The sequence below is a fragment of the Drosophila teissieri genome, chromosome 2R, assembly GCF_016746235.2.
Source record: "Drosophila teissieri strain GT53w chromosome 2R, Prin_Dtei_1.1, whole genome shotgun sequence".
Taxonomy (NCBI): Eukaryota; Metazoa; Arthropoda; class Insecta; order Diptera; family Drosophilidae; genus Drosophila; species Drosophila teissieri.
This window is the reverse complement of record NC_053030.1, coordinates 10,724,294-10,743,413: the sequence shown is the minus strand read 5'-3', so window position 1 is coordinate 10,743,413 and position 19,120 is coordinate 10,724,294. Positions and strand designations below refer to the sequence as shown.

At 45.7% G+C, this 19,120-nt stretch overlaps 2 protein-coding genes across 2 annotated transcripts; one reads left to right on the top strand and one right to left on the bottom strand.

The window, feature by feature from the left end:
- The first annotated feature begins 414 nt into the window (after positions 1 to 414).
- Positions 415 to 2,263, top strand: LOC122615235 (probable cytochrome P450 317a1). Its single transcript, XM_043790197.1, has one exon. It carries the CDS (start codon positions 695 to 697, stop codon positions 2,258 to 2,260), a length of 1,566 nt encoding a protein of 521 aa, XP_043646132.1. The 5' UTR covers positions 415 to 694; the 3' UTR covers positions 2,261 to 2,263.
- An 89-nt stretch (positions 2,264 to 2,352) lies between these two features.
- LOC122615234 (KN motif and ankyrin repeat domain-containing protein 2) lies at positions 2,353 to 18,058 on the bottom strand. Its single transcript, XM_043790196.1, is given in 13 exon segments — positions 2,353 to 3,439; positions 3,504 to 3,704; positions 3,822 to 4,034; positions 4,096 to 4,342; positions 4,396 to 4,824; positions 5,371 to 6,749; positions 6,819 to 7,264; positions 11,440 to 11,935; positions 12,277 to 12,296; positions 12,299 to 12,412; positions 12,415 to 12,543; positions 15,872 to 15,915; positions 17,903 to 18,058. Coding segments are annotated over 13 exon segments (4,023 nt in total). The 5' UTR covers positions 18,040 to 18,058; the 3' UTR covers positions 2,353 to 3,271.
- Between the last annotated feature and the right edge of the window lie 1,062 nt (positions 18,059 to 19,120).

Below are 19,120 nucleotides of genomic sequence, written 5' to 3'. Positions count from 1 at the left end.
ATAAGGCTATTGGACCAGCCAAAGTGACTGCGCTGATGTCCTACCAAGTGCAAATTAGTTGGTAAATAGGTACAGGCTGGTAAATTACAGTAAATAATCAATTTATAAATCTTGCATTTCATGCATCTATGAGCAGTTTCAATTGTCAATGATTGTAGCATTGCGCTCCAATCTTTTGTTTATTTAGATATCAAGAGTCGTATGAACGTTGCTGCCACCAACACTGGAAATAAAGTAGTAATAATCGTGTGTCCGTCTGGCCTCAGTGAGACGCCCACCTGCCTCGCCTGCTTCGGTGTAGCTTCAGTGTAGCGCACTCGAAAAGCGGCAAAGAAACAAATTAAAAGCTCGCACCTGGAGTGGGGAGCGAGTATCGTAAATAGTTACTTTTCTCCGCAGCACTCTCAGTCGGATCGTGCGCCTCGCTAATGAACGTTACCCCATCGAGAACGTGAGTCGGGAACTGAGCGATGCATTAGGTCATAGTTGGTGACACTAGCCGACGTGCGAGAGCGGGATCGCGATACAGCCGCCGCAGTGAGAGCGAGTGGGTGGCAAGATAGCGGGCGGGCAGGAAGTGAAACGAATAGCAAAACCCCCCCTCAAACAGAACAACAAATCAGTGGTTCCGATTCGCAGACGTGTTGTGTAGTGTGCATGTGATTCAGAGCAAACAAAGCGTACGAAATACGAAATGCAAAACATGTGGATCGTTTTCCTCATCATCGGATTGCTGGTGCTCGGGCTGCTGGTTCTGCTAATTATTGCGGCGCGGTATCAGCGAGATTATTGGCGCTATCTGGACATTCCGCACGAGAGACCCAAAAAGCTATGGCCTATCATTAGGCAAATAATGACGCAGACACTGAGTACGGAGGCCATGAAGGCGGACCACTACTCGGCCATATACAAGAAGTTCAAGGGAAGCGGTCCCTTCTGCGGATTCTACGCTCTGCTGCAGCCTCGAGCACTGATCCTCGATCGTGAGCTGATCAGGCAGATCATGATCAAGGACTTCTGGAACTTCAACGATCGCGGATTGTACTGCAATCAGAAGTCGGATCCCCTGTCGGGGGATCTCTATGCTTTGCGGGGCGAGAGCTGGAAGGAGATGCGCCAGAAACTGGACCCCAGTCTCGAAGGCGACCGCATGTCCTTGCTGTACGACTGCCTCTACGAGGAGGCGGAACAGCTCCTCCTCACCGTCAGCAGCACCCTGATCAGCCAGCCCCATTCCACCGTTCACATGCAGAAGATCATGCGGCGCTATGTGCTCTCTTCCCTGGCCAAATGCGTGTTTGGCCTGAATGCCGAGCAGAGGAAAACGTATCCCCTGGAGGACTTCGAGCAGATGACCGAGCTGGCCCTGAACAGCCACAAGCATGGCTACCTAATGAACCTGATGATGATTCGGTTCCCCAACTTCTGTCGAATGCTGCGCATGCGCCGTACGCCCAAACAGGCGGAGGACTACTTTGTAAAGCTCCTCACGGGCATTGTGGAGCAGCGAGAGACGTCCGGAAAGCGCCAGAAGGACTATTTGCAGCAGCTGATCGACGTCAAGGCATTGGAGTTCATCACCCATCAGTATGAGGCGGATAAGGAACTCGCTGTCCATCTGCAGAACGAGTTGGCCGCCCATGCGGTTGTCTTCCTAAAGGCGGGCTACGAGCAAACGGCCAACACTCTGTCCTACGTACTCTACGAACTCGCACTGCATCCGGAGTTGCAAGTCCGCGTGAGGGAGGAGGTCAAGAAGGCCATCGAGCGGCATGAGGGTCACATAACCCACGAGGGCATCAAGTCGCTGGCCTTCATGGGTCAGGTGATCAATGAAACACTGCGAATGCATCCCATCACACCATACATCCTGCGACGCACCTTGAACGACTATGTGGTTCCGGACCACCCCAAGTACATGCTGGTCAAGGAGCTGTTCCTCATCATTCCCACGCATGCCATCCACCACGATCCGGAAATCTACCCGGATCCGGAGGACTTCAAGCCGGATCGCTGGAGCGGACCACGGGACTCGCTGCAGCAGCAGGGCACCTGGTTTGGATTCGGCGTGGGAGCACGCAGCTGCATCGGAATACAATTCGCACAGCTGCAACTGCGACTGGCCTTGGCTCTGCTCCTTTCCGAGTATGAGTTCTCCTTGGATACCAGGAAGCCCCAGATCAACCTGGAGGAGGGCATAGCACTAACCCTGATGCCACTGGGAGTCATAGAACCCGGAAACGAGGAGAGGGCGGTATAAGCTCGCTGGAGAATGCAGATCACTGACACTAGCTCTATCTCAGGGATAGAAAATATCGTTTGGTTAAATAGAGCTAGCATTGCCAATATATAAACCAACAACTGTTAAACCTCTGAAATATTATGTAACCTTCTACATTTAATGTGGCATCTTTGGAGATATTTTAATTAATTTTAATGTTTCCGCCTTGTGCTTTATATGGCAAAAGTAATTAAAGCAACTCAATGTGTACAGAAAAGTGGCAACAAAGAGATTTGGCTTGTGTCAGTATCTAAATCTCAGTCTTGTGCCCAATGACGAAGAATTTACTCTATGAACAAAGTCTAGAAAGCAATATAGAACTCAGCATAGTGACTAACCAAAACAATATTAAACTAAAGGTCAGGAAGCCCAACGGCAGAGTCAGCATAGTTAATAGAATAGTTAATCAAAAACACGTGCTTTTATTTAAGAATTTATTTATTTGAGAAAACATTTTCTTCTAAATTAGCTTGTTTAATTTCTATTAAATACACCCGATTCTCCTAAAGACGAACCTTTTGATTTGTTAAAACATTTGTCAATTTGATTCACTGTTTGTTATTTGTTATTTGCGGTTAGTAGTATACTCGTATATCGTTTTTTGCATTGTCGGTTGCTTGATATGGTTGATTGGTTTGTCGGCTACTTTTCAGGATCGGTAGCTCAGGCCTGTGCAGTACTTAGTTGCATTAGTTGATCGATGTGTCGTCTCAGATGTGTTGCACTGAGTTTGCTGCGTTTGTCGATGAATCAATATCGAATTAGAGTTACACTACAAATTAGCAGTAAAATTAGATTTACAAATAAATAAAACGTACGACAAACGAATTTTTAGTTATACAATATACATATGAAAGTGTAAGCTGCCCTCGTGCCTTTCCTCAGTATCTCTCGCTATGGAATGTATTCTGAGCAGCTCTACGAAATGCTAATTAAAATCTTAATCACTAGCTGTTTGTTCGTCGACTTGGCCGCTAATACGAAATGGCTTTACTGCGATGGCTGGCGCTTGTGGCGCGGTGGCGAAATCAGGGAGCTCCTCGTGGCATCTCCGCGGTTTGGCAGCTTGCTCCGCAGCATCTGCTCGTGCACGTAGATGAGCAGGCCCACATCCCGGTGGCCAGCCTGCCAGGCGATCTTGAAGGCCGTGCTGCCATCCTGGGCGGGAAAGAAATCATTAAAATCCTCTTCTATACGAGTATACACTTAGTGGTATACTCACCACATCGGTGACCAGTGAATCGCACTCCGGATGCGACAGGAGGTGCTTGATCACATCCACGCGTCCGTGCTCGGCGGCGCACATCAGGGCCGTGCTGCCGTCCTCGTCCTGGATGTTGATATCCGCCCCGGCGTCCAGGAGCATGTTGACCATGTCCCCGTTACCATGCGACACAGCGAGCATCAAAGCGGTCTGGCAGTGCTGTGGATGGGAGACAGTGTGGAGACAGGACGGGAGCGGTTAGTGTTAGTAGGGGAGTAGTTTGGGGTCAGCTCAAACTGGGCTCGGGATCACTGGGCGTGGGGGCCCCTTACCTACCTTCTTGGCCCGTATGTTGACGTCGGCCATCTTGAACAGTCGCTCGACGACCGTCCGATGGGCGGGCTGCTTCAGCTTGGCCAGCGATACGAGCATCACCGACGTGTATCCGGCGTTATTCATCTGGTTTACATCGCAAACCTTAGAATCCAGCAGTATGGATACCACATCGAAGTTGCCGTGCGAGACTGCATAGTGCATGGCTGTGTTGCCCTGAAACGAGATTCATTATTAGTAATAACTCACAGTTACTCGAAAGGAGATGATAACTCACATTACTGTCGGACAGATTGACACAATACTCCAGCAGTGGGATCGAGAGCGATTCAAAGTAATCCAGATAATCCTCCACCTGATGGGGATCGGACTTGCCAGTACTGGAGTTGTTGAACCAGTGATCCTGGATGGTCGTCTTGGCCGACTTGAGGCTCTGCGAGGATATGGGCTTGGCGCCCAACTTCTTCAGCAGCGAGTCGCTTATGATCTTGAGGGCGTCTTTGAGGCTCTTGGACATCTCGGTTCTGGAGGAGGAGGTTTATATAAGAAGAAAATACACATATTTCCAGTAACTTACTTTTTCCGGGGCTCCGAATCCGCCTGGGCCAACTGGTGGAGCTGGGCTTTGGTGGCCGGCTGTTCGATCACGGTCACCTGGGAGCCCTCGCTCTGACTAGACTTGAGTGGAGTGCTGGACTTCTTGCGCGCTCCCTGGGCAATCTGAACGTCGATGGGCGGACTGGAATCACTGGAGGAGCTCATCGCCGGCTCCTGTTCCGGTGACTCGGACTTTGTAGTGCCCGAGGAGGACATCAGCGGGGCTGGAGAGGCGTCGCGCGACCAACTGATGCTCACCCGCTTCTCCTCGCGGACTATCAGCTCATCCTCGCCCAGGAGACTCAGATCCAACGAATCCTTCTGCGGCTGACGGATGAAGCTTTGGGACTCGGGCAATGGCTCCGCTGCCTGGAAACTGGACACGGTCGGAGGCTTCTCCTGCAGGGAGCTAAAAGGGGAATAACCTTGATAAGTACGACAGTTTGGCGTTTGTTTTATGGCTAATCCTAAACGCACGTTACAAGCAGAGCCGAGCATCCGCTGACCAGCAGCGGATAGCACGTGAAACTGCTCAGGCTGGAGAACATTGGCAGCACCATGCGAGAAACCAAAATCCAAACATAAAGCAAGCAAAAACAAGCGGCTCAGCAATTGGGCCAAAGCAAACACCAGAACTCAACTGAAGGTCAAGCCATTTCGATTTCAGGCTCTGACTTTTGTGGCCCCAATGCGCAAAAGCGAACCTCTGGTTGGTGTCTCGGCTAAAAGCTCTTGGTGAAACTCGGCTAGCACAGTGGGTCAATATGTTACAAAAACCAACAAATTGCATTACAAATGCTTAGTAAATTACTTAAGTGTATCGTTTTAAAAGAAATAAATGTACGCCTAAAATTAGTAAAACAAATCATAAGGATTTTGAAACAAAAGTATCCATCTTTATCAAGATAATAATAATAAAAAAAAAGTGGTTCCTTGAATTTTTGTAGAGACTCACCTCAATCGCGCCTTTCTCTCCACCTGCGGACTGGGCGTTGGCGAGGGCGTGGCCAGCGTGTAGGTGTTCTGCCGCATGAACTCCTTGCGCACCGGACTGGGACTGGTGAGGTGCTTGGGTCGCGGAATCCGCGAGTCCGCTGACGTGGAGCGTCGGGCTGCTCCTCCCGTCCTGGTGGCCGTGGGACTGGCCTTCGAGAATCCCCGGGCCAGATCCTGGATGGCCTCCTTGCAGGAATCACAGTAGTTGGCTGCACAGGCAATGGAGATGTGCGGCTTGACAATGTCGCCACAGCCCACGTCCCTCTTGCGAACCTCCTCCGTGTTGCAGGCGGAGTGGCTTGTTCGAACCTTAGCCGGCTCCGGTTCCTCCAACTTGTCCGTATTGCTGGCTGTGTGGCGGGTTGTTGGGCGAGGCACCGACTCCGACACCTGTTCCGCCTTCGTCTGACTCCGAGTGAGTCGCTGCAGTCCCTTGGTGTCAGTCTGTCGGGATACCTGCTCCGCTGCACACTGGACGCCCGAGTGCTGTTGCTGCGGAGTAATCTGGGCTCCGGTGGAACGGACTGCAGCCGTGGTGGTTTGACTTCCGGAACTGAGGACCAGGGTAACTGGCGTCTGGCAGCCAATTGTCTTACGCACCACGGAAACGCTCTCATTCTCGCCCAAGCTGAAGGTGTTGCTGCGTCCGGGCATTTGGGGAGTGGGTTTCACCTTCTCCGCCGGAGTTTCGGGACCGCAGGCCACGCTTCTCTTGCTGACGGCGCACTTTTCGCATAGCACGTCGTCCAGGCGATCGTCAGAGCTGCCCACATGACGCACATCCGGCTTGCAACTGGTGAAGTTCTCCCTCGTAGCAGGTTTCGCGGTGACGCCCACATTGTACTTGAGCTTGGGTCGTTCCGGTGTGGTTTGCACTCCACTGTCCTTTTGGTCCCTCTGGGGCACATACATTTGGGTGCCCACAGAGATGAGCTTCCTCAGCTGTTGCCTTTGTGCATTGGTGAGTGCCTGCTCCACCTTCTTGTCCAGCTCCTCCTTGGAGTAGACGGTTTCCGATGGCTGCACTCCAACGTTTCGCGTGGTGGGCTGGTGGCCCACGGACACATCTCGTGTGGCAGGTGGTCGCACCACCGCCTGGGTGGACACATCCCGGCGGACAACGCTTGGAGATGGCGATGCCGAGGTGGAACTGCTGCGCATGCGTGCTCCTAGGCTCTCCAGCGACACTGGACTGATCCTCTGCGGAGTGAACTGCACGGGTGAGGCCGTCTTGAGTCCCGGACTTGGCGGCGAAGGCGTCTGCCGTTGACTTCGCATCAGCTCCTCGTTCCTGCGCAGCAATTTCTGTTTTTCCGAGCGAAGAGAATTGAGTTCCAGCTGAAAGGCAGAAGGGAATTTGTTAAATATTAGTAATGGGAACAGAACAGTGAATAAAAACTTTCTTACCTCCATGTCGGGTATGACTTTCACCTGCTCCTCCAGATCCTTAAGACGCTTTAGGCTCAGCGCCATCTGTTCGCGGATCTGGAATAGAGCTTGTGCATCCGCCGTGGTCTGTCCGGTTTCCGAGATGACAGGGGACTGCAGGGAGCTGCTGCTTACGGAGCCATTCTCCTGCAGACGTGGTAGGTCCTCCTTGAAACTGGGCTTTCCCGTGGGCGTGGAGGCCAAGAGGTGGTGGCGCCTTGGAGGCGGCGGTGGCGGAGCTCCTGGAGACTTCGGAGACTCCAGCTGCTCCACCGGCGACTTGGCATTGGCGGCCACCGTGGCCTGCACGTAGCTCTCATACTGCACCTCCGCCGGACTGGGCCGCTGCCGCAGAGGAAGAGTGTTGGACCGCAGGAAGGGGCGCGGCGTGCCCGTGGGCGATTGGTTGCCCCCAATGCAGGAATCTAGGAATAATTAAAACAGCATGGTTAACCAAAGATTGGCTCTAGTGGGGTACAGTTTACTTGATTTTCCGCTCTCCCGCCTGAGTACAATCCTAATTTGTAAACTTGCCATGAGCTCTTGCCACTGGCGACTGGACTATGAAGCCTGATAAATAATTTTGCAAAAAGCTCCAACGTCCACAGATAAAACGCTTGCTTTTCGGATCTAATTTTAATAATTGTGCCAAAGTTCGCATAATGTGCAAGCAACAAGTGTATGTGTAACTAAACATATACCTAATAAATTCAAAATAAAAAGCGAAATTCACCAAATCCGCCCCTTTTGCGTGTGTGCGTGAGCGAAAATTCGTCCCCAGATAAGACGCCTCGGCTATTATTCAATATTAGTTTTTGTTTATCGCCCTGGCATACACACGTGTGTATATACTCTTTATTACCTCTTATATACGTAATAGATAGTCAAGGTTGTTGGCTTACTTTACTCGACACACTCCACTCAAGCAGTCCGGCGTGCGAGACCAAATAGAGAAATTTATGGCCAGCTAAAGCATCTATTTGCATCCCTACATTTTACAATATTGCTCATACGCACTGTGCACCCTGCCGACAACAATGTGTAACTCATCTCGCGCTGTTAGCCCAGCCAAGAATATTGTGCTGCTGTCCATTTTGCCGCCCACTGTGCTGCTATTACTTAATGCTCTGTGCAACGAACTTTTCGGCAATGGGAAGCAGAAGAAAATTTCTTACACTCACAGAAATAGGAGAGGGGAACCTAAATGGGTTAGTCCAAACAACTTTCAGTGGCAATCTTATGTATTTCATATAAATTTGTTGTTATAATATATATAACACCTTATTTAGTTAGTATATATTAGTTAATATTTTTCAGTGTTTGTTTTTCTTAGCGGTGCCAAATTGGCTGAGCGTCTTTGGTCAAGGCGAAATGCGGGGTGGTGGAGGGCGGTGGAGGGGTGCTTATGGGGGACGCTGGGTAGCATTGACCGGGCCATAATTAATCAGTTTTTATGGCCCAACTAATTAGCAAAGAACAGGGTTCAAAACGGTAAAGAGTTCGCCCCAAATGAGTGTCTCCCCAAGCTAATGGACCTACAGTCGCTCCACCAGCTCTTCTGTGGGTTTGGCTTGCTGTCCGGCTTCAACTTGATGCTCCTCTTGGCCAAGCGTTTCCGTCTTAGCGGTATGGCGTCCTCCGAAGTCGAAAACATGTCTCCACCGCTGTTTTGGTTTAGTCTATTATTGATTTATTCAGTTTGGTTGGTTAGAAAAGCACAGCAATTGCACTTGGCCGCCTTTGTGGGCCAAGGCAGCAGACATTGCACTTGGTTGTCTGGCACTCGCAACCCAAGCGTAGCAGATATTTGTTAGATTCTTTAATATTATTGTTTTGTTTGCTCTTATCGTAGCGGCTGCTAATTAAACGCGCTTGGCATTAAACAATATTAAATTATTTGATTTGCCAGATCAAAGCGACAGCTCATCAAAAGTTATCTGCTTACAGTGGCGGCCAACGAAACATGCACACTTGGTTCAGAAAACTCACATCGTAGCAGTTCATATTTCAGTTTTCGTAGAATCATTGGCATTTTAAAATATATATTCGTTTTTGATTTACAATTATGTGTTTTATGCTTGTGCTGATTTTATGTCGTCTTGGTAATTTATGAGATTTATTTTCGCTTATATATTGGGATCATTTATTATACATAGATGTTTATCGCGTAAGTTTTTTCTTACAGCTTAATCGTTTTATTATATTTTCTGTTGTCAAACCGCTTTTGTGTTGTCTGCTGTCGAAATTATTGTCACATACTATCATGTAACTCGCATTAAATTTAGTTGCCGTTAATTCGTCGTACTACAATTACATGTCTCGTTTTGATTAGCTGATTTCGTTTGAGGCATTTCGTATAATTATTATAAGTATTTTCTTTTTCAGTTTCACGGACGCATTTTTATGCTATTCGTTCGAAAGTCGCCGACAAACTGCTCTCAGACTATTTCGTTCATTCGACCATCATCCACGGCAACAAAAGCAGCAAAAGCAGCGTGAAGAGCGAAAAAAACCATTTAGCAATAGAGATTTTTGTGTTATTATTTAACACAGCTCTTTGTGCGAAAGGCGAGCGGAAAAATAATGTTATGTCTATAGTACTAACAACTAGTAACAACGAAATAAAATAGAAACCAATTTGCTGAGAGCTCCCAGAGCGAAATGATAACTGATAGCGCTCAGCAAATACAAATTAAATAACCAAAATAAAAAGCACTCCGCAGAAGGGAGCAACTTTCCGCTGTGTTTGTGCGCTGATAAGCTGAATGCACAATTATTAAAGCCAACTGATAAGTGATAAGAGATAGGTTCAGTGACGTGGGCCAACAAGAGAGAGAGAGCATGCGAACAACAGAGAGAGATGGAGAAAAACCCTTGGGCTTGTTTAAATTCAATGGGCCATTTGATAGGCGACAAATATTGATTTTTGATTGTGTATTTGCACACCGATTCGCATAGAGGGTTTGTCTGTGGTTTCTGAGTCAAGGCTGGAAAAATGCAGAGGCTAATGCTGAATAAATCATCATCAAGTTTGGCAAAAAGTTCACCACCCAATATATCTTCTATCTTATCTTCTTGCAATTAATTATGGAAAGAGAAATAGTTTGATTGATACTCAAAATCCTAACAAATTGGAAGGCAAAAAACCCAAACCATTTGCTGATTTATGATTTTTGGGTTGAACTCGCAGATTAAGGAACCATTTTTAAAACGTTAATTAAAACGATTTGTTGTCTTTATTTTAAAAGCTTTTCGTTTGTAACTAAAAAATTAATCTCTTTATCCTAATAATAAGACTAGAGGCTAGCAATATCCCTTTAAGCAAATATTTTCTTTAAGTGCAAATAGCTCAAGGTTCCTGTTTTCTGCCTTTACACGCTTTTTGGCATTCATCTATTGTTAGAATATTTTCTGCTCTCTACAAGTTCTTTTTGGCATCGCGCTGCCTTTTGGCCATGTTCAATTCAATTTGAAAGCCGTTTATTAATGGCCCGCACTTTGGCAATTACCATGGAGCTGCAGCCATTTTATACACATTAATCAATGACAACTCTTTGCGCCATGTCCTCTGGACAAAAAGAAACAGCAAACGGAACGCGACAATTTGATTTGTTTATTTGCATTGATTTTTTGCACACTTTATGGCAAATTTATGGCATCAACAAATACGAAAAAACGAGCTGGAGCAAAATTTGCATGCAAATTGAGCTCCAAATGCGCATTTCAAATTGATTTGAGATACGAACGCCTCGAAAATTGCCTTGAAGTTGCCCCATGCCGCACGTTGTAAGACCCAATTGAGTTTCAAATGCCAAAGATGCAAAGCAACTGTATCTGAATCTGTATCTGCAATTGCGTTTGCATGCGACTCCGTATCTGTATCTATATATCTTTGCAGTTGCCAGCCGTGAAGTGAAGTTTGATTTCTTTGCTTTTCTATTTCGTTTAAAAATTGAAACTTTGTAGATGTTGATATATCCTTTGATCTTTCAGCACAGCTGCAGTAGTGACAACTTAATGGGAACCATGGGATTGCATGGTGCAAATAAAAACAAAACATTTGAAAACATTTTTAAACTCATTTATACATAACTGAATCCCAGGTTTTAACATGTTTATTTTAAGCACATTATTTTAACAAAAATACTTTGTAACTATGTATTTTTTCCAATTTTATTACTTCTCCTTTCACTTTCTATTCCACTGTGTGGCTTTTCTTCTATTTCCTTCTAAGAGTCTAGCTACATTTTTCACACTTTCGTGCGTAAAAATGTCACATGTGCCGCGGCAGCGCTAATTGCTAAGAAAAGAAAGCAAAAGTATCTGGCGTGTCTCACTTGGCTCTATGAATCATCTTGCCCACACTGAAAACAATACATCTGAACTTTTGTATTACACTCAGCTATCATCACAAAATATTACCAGATTTTTAAGATAAAGTTAATACAAACTTGTTATAAATATTTCCCAAAAATAAACTGTCTTTTAGCTTCATTATCATCCCAAATCCCCATATGTTTTTTCAGTGCACGGCATAATATTGATAAATTGAGCTCTTTTTGGCGTGCTATTTCGGGAGATCATTCTGACGCCCACTCACCTGCCACATCAAAGTGCCGGTCCCACGTGCTGGTGCCCAGCCGATGACTCTTGTGCTCCTTCGATGCGCCATGGCCATTGCGGAGGCTCAGGCTGAGTTTGTTGTTATTGCGATCCATGGACAGGGAGCCGGCGCCGTAGGGCGTCTTGCGACGCTTCACGGAGGTCCGCTCCAGAGTCCGCTCGAAGTCGCTGCACACCTCGTCGAGCGCCTCGTGGAGGAAGGCCCTCGTCTCCGGCGGACTGATCGCCGGGCGATGCGGCTGATGGTAGATGCCCGCATCGCTCTCCACGCCGCCGCGCAGCGAGGAGCACGTGGAGGAGGCGGTGCCGAAGGGCGACTCCGATCGCGGCGGTATGCTGCCGTAGGTGAAACGGGGCACGGACGACGAACGCGGTCGGTAGCACGGAGTGGTGGTGTACGACTGCGACATATTCACCGCCCCCGCTCCTCCTCCAAGGGGGCGTGGCGAATCCGGTTCGCTTTCATGTGAGGTCTGTTTGAGAAATTGTACAAGGAACGGGTTAAATATACGTGTAGATTTGCGATTTCGACGAGGAAGAGAATGACCACCCACTAGTTTTGGGATCCCCATCGCTCAATATCACTTTCTTTAGTTTAAAGTATTTGTTTTGTAAAAATGTAATTTGTGAAACCGTTTACCAAGCTTACTTTGAATCTTCATTTACTTGTTTTCCAACCAAAATGTTGGTAATTTGCAGATCTTGAGTTTTCAGTGTATTAAAGCAAAGGCTTTCTTATGTTATCTCTAAATCTTGCTTCATCCTCTATATCAAATGAATCTGAGGGGCTACTATAGTTTGGTGGGCAACCTACCTCGCTGAGCTTTCCCTGACCCTGGACTCCGCCTGCCAGTCGCCGCCGAAGAGGCTCTCGAATCCCAGCATGAACTCCATGGACTTTCGGGACCTCCTGCGATCCCGCCGCCGCTGCTCCTCCTCGCTGGGCTTTCATGGGCCAGGGCCTCGCAGTAGCGCACAAAGTCCAGGTCGATGTGGTAGCCATAGGGACAGCAGTTGCAGCTGCGCACGGAGCGATTCATGCCCGAGGGAGCGGGACTCGCGGAGGACGCGACTGGACGAGCTGCAAAGGAATAGGGGAAAGAAAAGGAAAAGAAGAATGAGTATCTCATGGATATCAAAGCCAGACGCCGTGTATCTTAATGTCACTACCAAGGTCACGTCAGCGTTCGATTCCCGGTATTGGCCAGAGTCAGGGCACACAAAAAAGGCATCTTCTTCGTGGAGGAAGCCACACCTGCCCTCCATCAAACAAGTTTCGGATTTGGTAATCTGAGCAGCAGGTACCAAGAGGCGCAGTTCTCGGAATGAGTGTCTGTGGCCGCGAGATAAATTCGTGCCTTATTTATGCTTAATTGCGCCTTATAATAACTAATTTTGGTTAATTTAGATAAACCACTTTTGACGGGGTGAATCACTTTTAACGAAGCAATTTGATTTATTTACGCTGGCATTGGTTTAAGCGATTTTGCAATCAAGGAAAATAAAATAATTAAATAATGATTCAAGTAATGGGGCCTAATAGTCGACGGCATGGAGTTTTCTCAGACACAAAAAAGTCAAAAGCAAACACCGCTCAAGTTTGTTTGATTTTTTCCTTATTTATTTATAACTCACTTTCTTGCGGAATTCTCGCTTCATGCCAGAGCCACAAAACCCCTAGCCAGAAAACAACCCAAAGCATTTTATGGTTACTCGGGTTTGCACTTAAAACATTTGAAATTCCTGCAGCTCGTCGGCTGACCTCCGATTTTTCGATAGTGCTAAGAAGCAAAAACCAAGGCAAAACTCCATAAACCGAACGTTCTGCTCCACGGGAAAGCCTTCAACAAACTGACCGGCAAACGTATCAAATTCTCACTATATTCATCATGCAGCAAATTAAACCACGATAAGATATGGGAGCATTTAGCCACGCTTATCAAGCTGACAAGTATGAATAAAGCTCTTTGCCGTCGCCATCTGTTGGCGAACTGCAAGCGGTTCGGATGGAAAAGTGCAAAGATACTTTTCACTTTTCATTCATGAAACCAAAGCGACGACGGCGTGGGCCGGCAAACGCGTCTCCAGAGTCGTGGGCGTGTCTAGATATGTATTATATATTGTGAAAGTGTTCAGTTCAACGCGGCGTATACGTGTTGGACCGCTTCAAGAGGTCGCATACTGATGAGCTCGAGTGGCCGTAATTAGCAGGCGGCTCCAGGGCCACGGCCAAATCTGTTCGCTCGCCGGCTTAATTATCATCGATCGAATCACACACACCCACTAACATCGAAACACTTATAATCACACAGACTATTCGAATTTGGCGCGGCTTCTACTTTTTTGGATTTAGTGGGCGATCGAGGAATTTGCATCCAAAATTTTCGGGTAGAAAATGCGGTCTGAGTAGCTTAAATGGCTAAGACAAAGTTTAAGTTTTAAATGCTCTTGCTGATGATATCGTGATAAATTGATCGGATCCCAAAGTTGAACTTTCTCGCATAATTGCAGCACCAAATTACTACCGACATTTTGCAAATACAAGCTGTATGCCGACGAGTTTACAACTTCATTTGGGCGACAATCTGCCAACCATATAAGGGCGCCTACATACAGTCACATAAATCGTATTGTCGCACCCGACTCACATAAAAATTAAGAAATTAACCCGGCTCGATTGCCACAGTTGAATTACGATCATGCTCGTGAGTTCCATGTACCGTGTCCCATGTCCCATGTCCCAATCATCATTATCATGATCGTTCCCATGTTGATCAGACCTCTCTTGTAATGACTACTACTCTTTTTTTTGGCGTGGGCGTATTGGTGAACGCTGCAGATGCTGTCCAGCATACAAAATGAACCCGACTTGTGAATGAACTGGCAAAGAAATCCAATCCGATTTCGTATCGAAGCGGCTATACCCTTAGGTTTCAACAGGTTGAAGTAGGGAAGTAAAATGGTAAGAGATGTCTGTAGTCTCCAAAAGTACTGATATACCCTTTAGCCCGGGGTATGGGAACACCAAATCCGAACTGGTTGTCCAACTGACATGTGCACAATTTGCTCGTATGGGGATATTGGGGCTTTGCTATCTGCGGTGGGCGGTATTTGCAGTTGCAGTTGCAGTTGCAGCTGCTGCGGCTAATGAAGCTAACGGTGCTAAAGCTGCTGCGGCCCCACAGCCACAAATTACCGTAGAGCGCAAAAATTTAATTATGCAAAACACGTGCAACGCTGTTCGATCTAATTGCATGCCCCAACTCACTTGACAGGCCACCAAAAAAGTCGACGGCCACATATAAAATAAGTGAATAATGGGTATATTAGCCATAATCAAGAAATAACTGCAATTTGTAATTAACCAAAAACCCGCCTCTCTCTTAACTCATTTTCTTAACACTCATTGGTTTTTTATTTATATTTTGTTAATTCTATCTTTAGGTTTTTAGGTTTTTGTGGCCATTTAAAGAAGCTCTATGTCCTTTACATACTGGTATACAAATTAAATGGTTTAAATATTTCTTTCTCCCCATTAGCATAAAAAAATCACACTCCTCCTTTATGGATTTCAATTTCTTCTTCCACTTCCAAATTTGCCTTAAATTTTTGTAAGTGCTCCCTAGACGGCATTCGCCCTATTTATGCCTGCATTTTAATTACCCAATTAAAGTGGTCCCTTTGTGGTGGCTGCAATGGTTTATGGCGTTTTTGTTTTTAATGAATTTTCAACGTGTCATAAACTTTGGTCGTTCCTCGGCTTCTTTTTCAAAATTATGGTAAACACTTCGTGTGTGGCTAATGAGCTGAAATCGCGGGCTGGCTGACATAAACGCACACGTTGCCCATTTTAATTGCTTCAATTAACGCTGAAGTCGAAAATCAAAACCTGCCACGCCCACCGCCAACCAAACTGTCAACTCACATCCGCTTGTCATAAATTGGCCAAAGAAAAAGCGACCAAAAATAGTGAGATATCGGAAAATATTTGCGTTTTGAGCCGCAGAAACCAGTTTCGTCTCAGTTTGGCTTAATTAAAAGCTGCATTTTTGGCGGAGTGGGGAGTAATGAAGTGTGGGTCTTGCCAAAATTGATTGTCATAAAGGAGTCGAAATGCGAAATATTTTACTTTTTTACTGGACTAGAGTGGGCTGAAAAAGTGCGTTGCGGCGCCGCTGTGACAAATTTGCCTTTTCGGCCAAGTTAAGTGTATTGTTAACACCGCTCAACACAATTGTGGTTGTGGGTGTTGGCCCGACTTGGTGGAATTGTGTGCGGGCGTCAGGTTGACCCACATCCGATCTTGTGGCCAAAGCTGCTGCTGTAGAATGTCTGCCATGTGGGCCTGAGACACGTTTTTAGTATTACTTTTATGGCCCCGGCCCACGCTGGGCTTTAATTCCACTTACCATTTTCCTCAATGAAGGCGCGTTGACTTCGCAAAACCAGCGACCTGGAAACGAATCGGACCAAAGAAATTCTTGTTAGTGCATATTGGCAAACAACGAAAACAATATAATGACAGATAACAGGGCCTGCACAAACAATAATAAAGAAAGTCGCTTGCGAAACGCTCGAAAAACGCCAACAGCATTTGCCGCGGCTATCGGATTTAAAAATAAATCAATGCAGCAGGCACACAGAGAAAAACATTGGTGCACATAATATTATAGAAAAATTGACAATGGTTCGCGGGAAAAATAATATTTCGATATAAATTTTACCTTTATTTTTAAAGTATTAGATTTACAAAACTACTTTTCAAATTTGCTTAATGTTTTAAAACAAAATTCCATGTCAATAGATTATACTTGATTTTCTATACTACTACATTTGGCTCAGTGCAATCGACACGGAATGCGACAAATGCGTAGATACCAAAGATACACAAGCCGAGCGACAGATATAGATACAGTTCACAGTGCCGAAGGGAAGAAATTATAATAAAATATATCAAGCTGTCAGCGTTTTGAGTTCCTGTTGTCGCCCCCTTTGTTTGGTATTTGGAAACATCTTTGGAAAAATATTGCTGAGCGTGCGCCACAAAATCCAGCGTAATCTATGTGCCCCGCCAACCGGAGGAATGGTTCTCGTCCAGGCCATTCGCATCCACATCCCCACATGCACAACCACATCCACATCCACATCCCCAGCAGAACTCATTAGTGAACTTTGCCGCCGTGATCCCTACTCTAATTTTTCTCGAATTCCGTGGAAAACGTAACATGCGTGCTGCATTTTTCATTTTTCCACTTTAGTGGAAGCGGAAACTGCAATTATTTATAATTTGTTTTGGGTCCCAATGGGGATTCGGGGATCCGGAGACTCGAGTGCCCACATTATCCTTATGCAATTAGCCAGCCAAATAAGCCGGCTTCACCTGAGGTTTTCATGCATTATCAAATTAATTGGCTGTCATGTTTTGGCCAAAACAACAGCATTGCCGATCTAATGATATTATAAATAAAGTAAATGCATTTGAGAAGGAGTCAAGTTGAAAGCCGTCTGGCAATTTGCTGCCATATTTCTCAAGTCATTTTTCACGTTGCCATCCGTTTGCCCGATTTGAAAATATGTATGTAAAATGAAAATTTATGCGTCAACTGATTTATGCGGTTTCGCTTTATGCATGTTACATGAATGGAAAAGGCCTGACATGGACCCACTTCCCCCTCCCCCTCCCCCTCCCCTCTTCAAAATACGAAAAGAACTTGCATTCATGTGGAACGGTTGCGGCATCGCGTATTTTTGGACTGCAGACCAAATTAATATGCGTGTTTATGATTATGATACACGAAACTCGTTGTTTTTATGCTCTGCCTTCTACGTTCGTCTAGCCACAATTTGTTGCGGCTTTTCCTTGTTTACGCCGGCCATTTTCATAATTAGAATTTATTCAAATTGGATTCGGGTTGTTTGCAAACAAAGATTCATGTCTGGCGAGTTGTCACATTTTGATGGTTGTTAGTTTAAAAATTTGAACTATATCATACGAAAGGCAAAAAGGTTGCAGATATGAAATTGACAAGTTAGATATTCTGTTCGGAAAATGATAGTAAATAATGAATATATCAATAGGTATTCTAAACCTGTTGGGCTTTCTTATGCAAATCAACCGTACGAAGGTTAAAGATGATATATTTTAAGCCTGAATTTAATAATTAATAACTCTAAGTAAGGAAAACAAAAACATAGTTCCCAAACCCATCAAAACTTGTCTTGGAACACCCCTATTTATTGATTTCGACCCATTGCCACACCGAGTTTGCACTTGAGCTCACACCTTTAACACCTCCATCATAACAACACACTCAACAACATCCGATAAACACTTTTTGGTTGTTTGCCACTTTATGTGAAACACCCGCACACTCGACGCGACTTCCTTGCATGCGGATTAAGGTGATATCGATCTGGAGACCCATTAGTAGTGTCTTTACCTCCAGAAGCGCTTCACTGCTTCCTGCTCGGTGGGCGTCAGGTGGGTTATCTTCTCGGCAAACTTTGACTCATCGTAGCCCCCGATTACGGAGTTGTGGACAATCATATCGCCGGCGTTTTTGGGGCGAACACTCATGCTCGTTTTTCCTAATGGCCTTTAGTCGATGGCTTTCTGCGATGGCATTTAATTAGCATTTGGCTTCTTGGTTTTGCACACACACATACACATACACATACACTTAGCTAATGGAAATTCTATGCCAAAATTAATTAACTCCGAGTGCCGCAGACGAATACTTTTGCCCCGGCCACACGGCATTTGGAGGGCCACTTTTCATCGCCGTTGCACTTTTGGTTATTTTTTCTGCCTTCTTCTTATTTTTGGCTGACTCAGAGAGCTTGTAATTTTTTTAGATTTAGTTTCACGTTTTTTGTGTGGCTTTTTGTCGTATGTTTTTGGTTTGTGCGAGTTAAACGCTCCGCGCTCGAAAATCGCTCGAATCGAACTGAATGCGCCGGGAGAAAAACTTCACGAGTTCGCCGCCTGAACTTTATGCTCTGTAACTGTGAGTATCTGTGTGACGCTCGAGCGTGTGTGTGTGTGTGCGTATGCGTTTCAGTATATCTCTTGTGTTTGTTTTGGCTGTCGACTTTGTTTTTGTTTGCCGACCGATCGTGAAAGAACGCTGGCAGCGTCAAACCAATCGGCGTACCACCCAAAACAGGTAAAAAAAAAACCCAAAACTAAAATCCAAAAACACAATGGCAAGTGTACGCTTGTTGTTAGACCATATTGTTTTGCTTTTAGCCCAGAGCTTAGCTCAAACGAGAGAGCTATCGATACGATAATTAATAAATATAAGTAAGTGACTGCTAAGCGGCACCAAAACCAGTTCCTAACGAGTCCGCTCCGACACCCAAACAACCCGATGCCCATACCGATTCCAAGTCCAATTCCGAATCCGAGTCCCAATCTGTGCGGACGCCCGATAAGCGAACTTACACCTGCACTGAGAGAAAACGTGTGCTATGTCATGGTCAATTTGTTTGTCAGTTATGTGTCAAGAATTCGTATGCAATTCCAAGCGAAAATTTGTATTAATGTCGAGAATATGTAGCCTTATCTTTACTATATTTCCTTCATATTAAGCAACTTTCCCAACTATCCCAACAGCATTTCAATATATAGATTTCTCTCTGTGCAGCATTTGTATCTG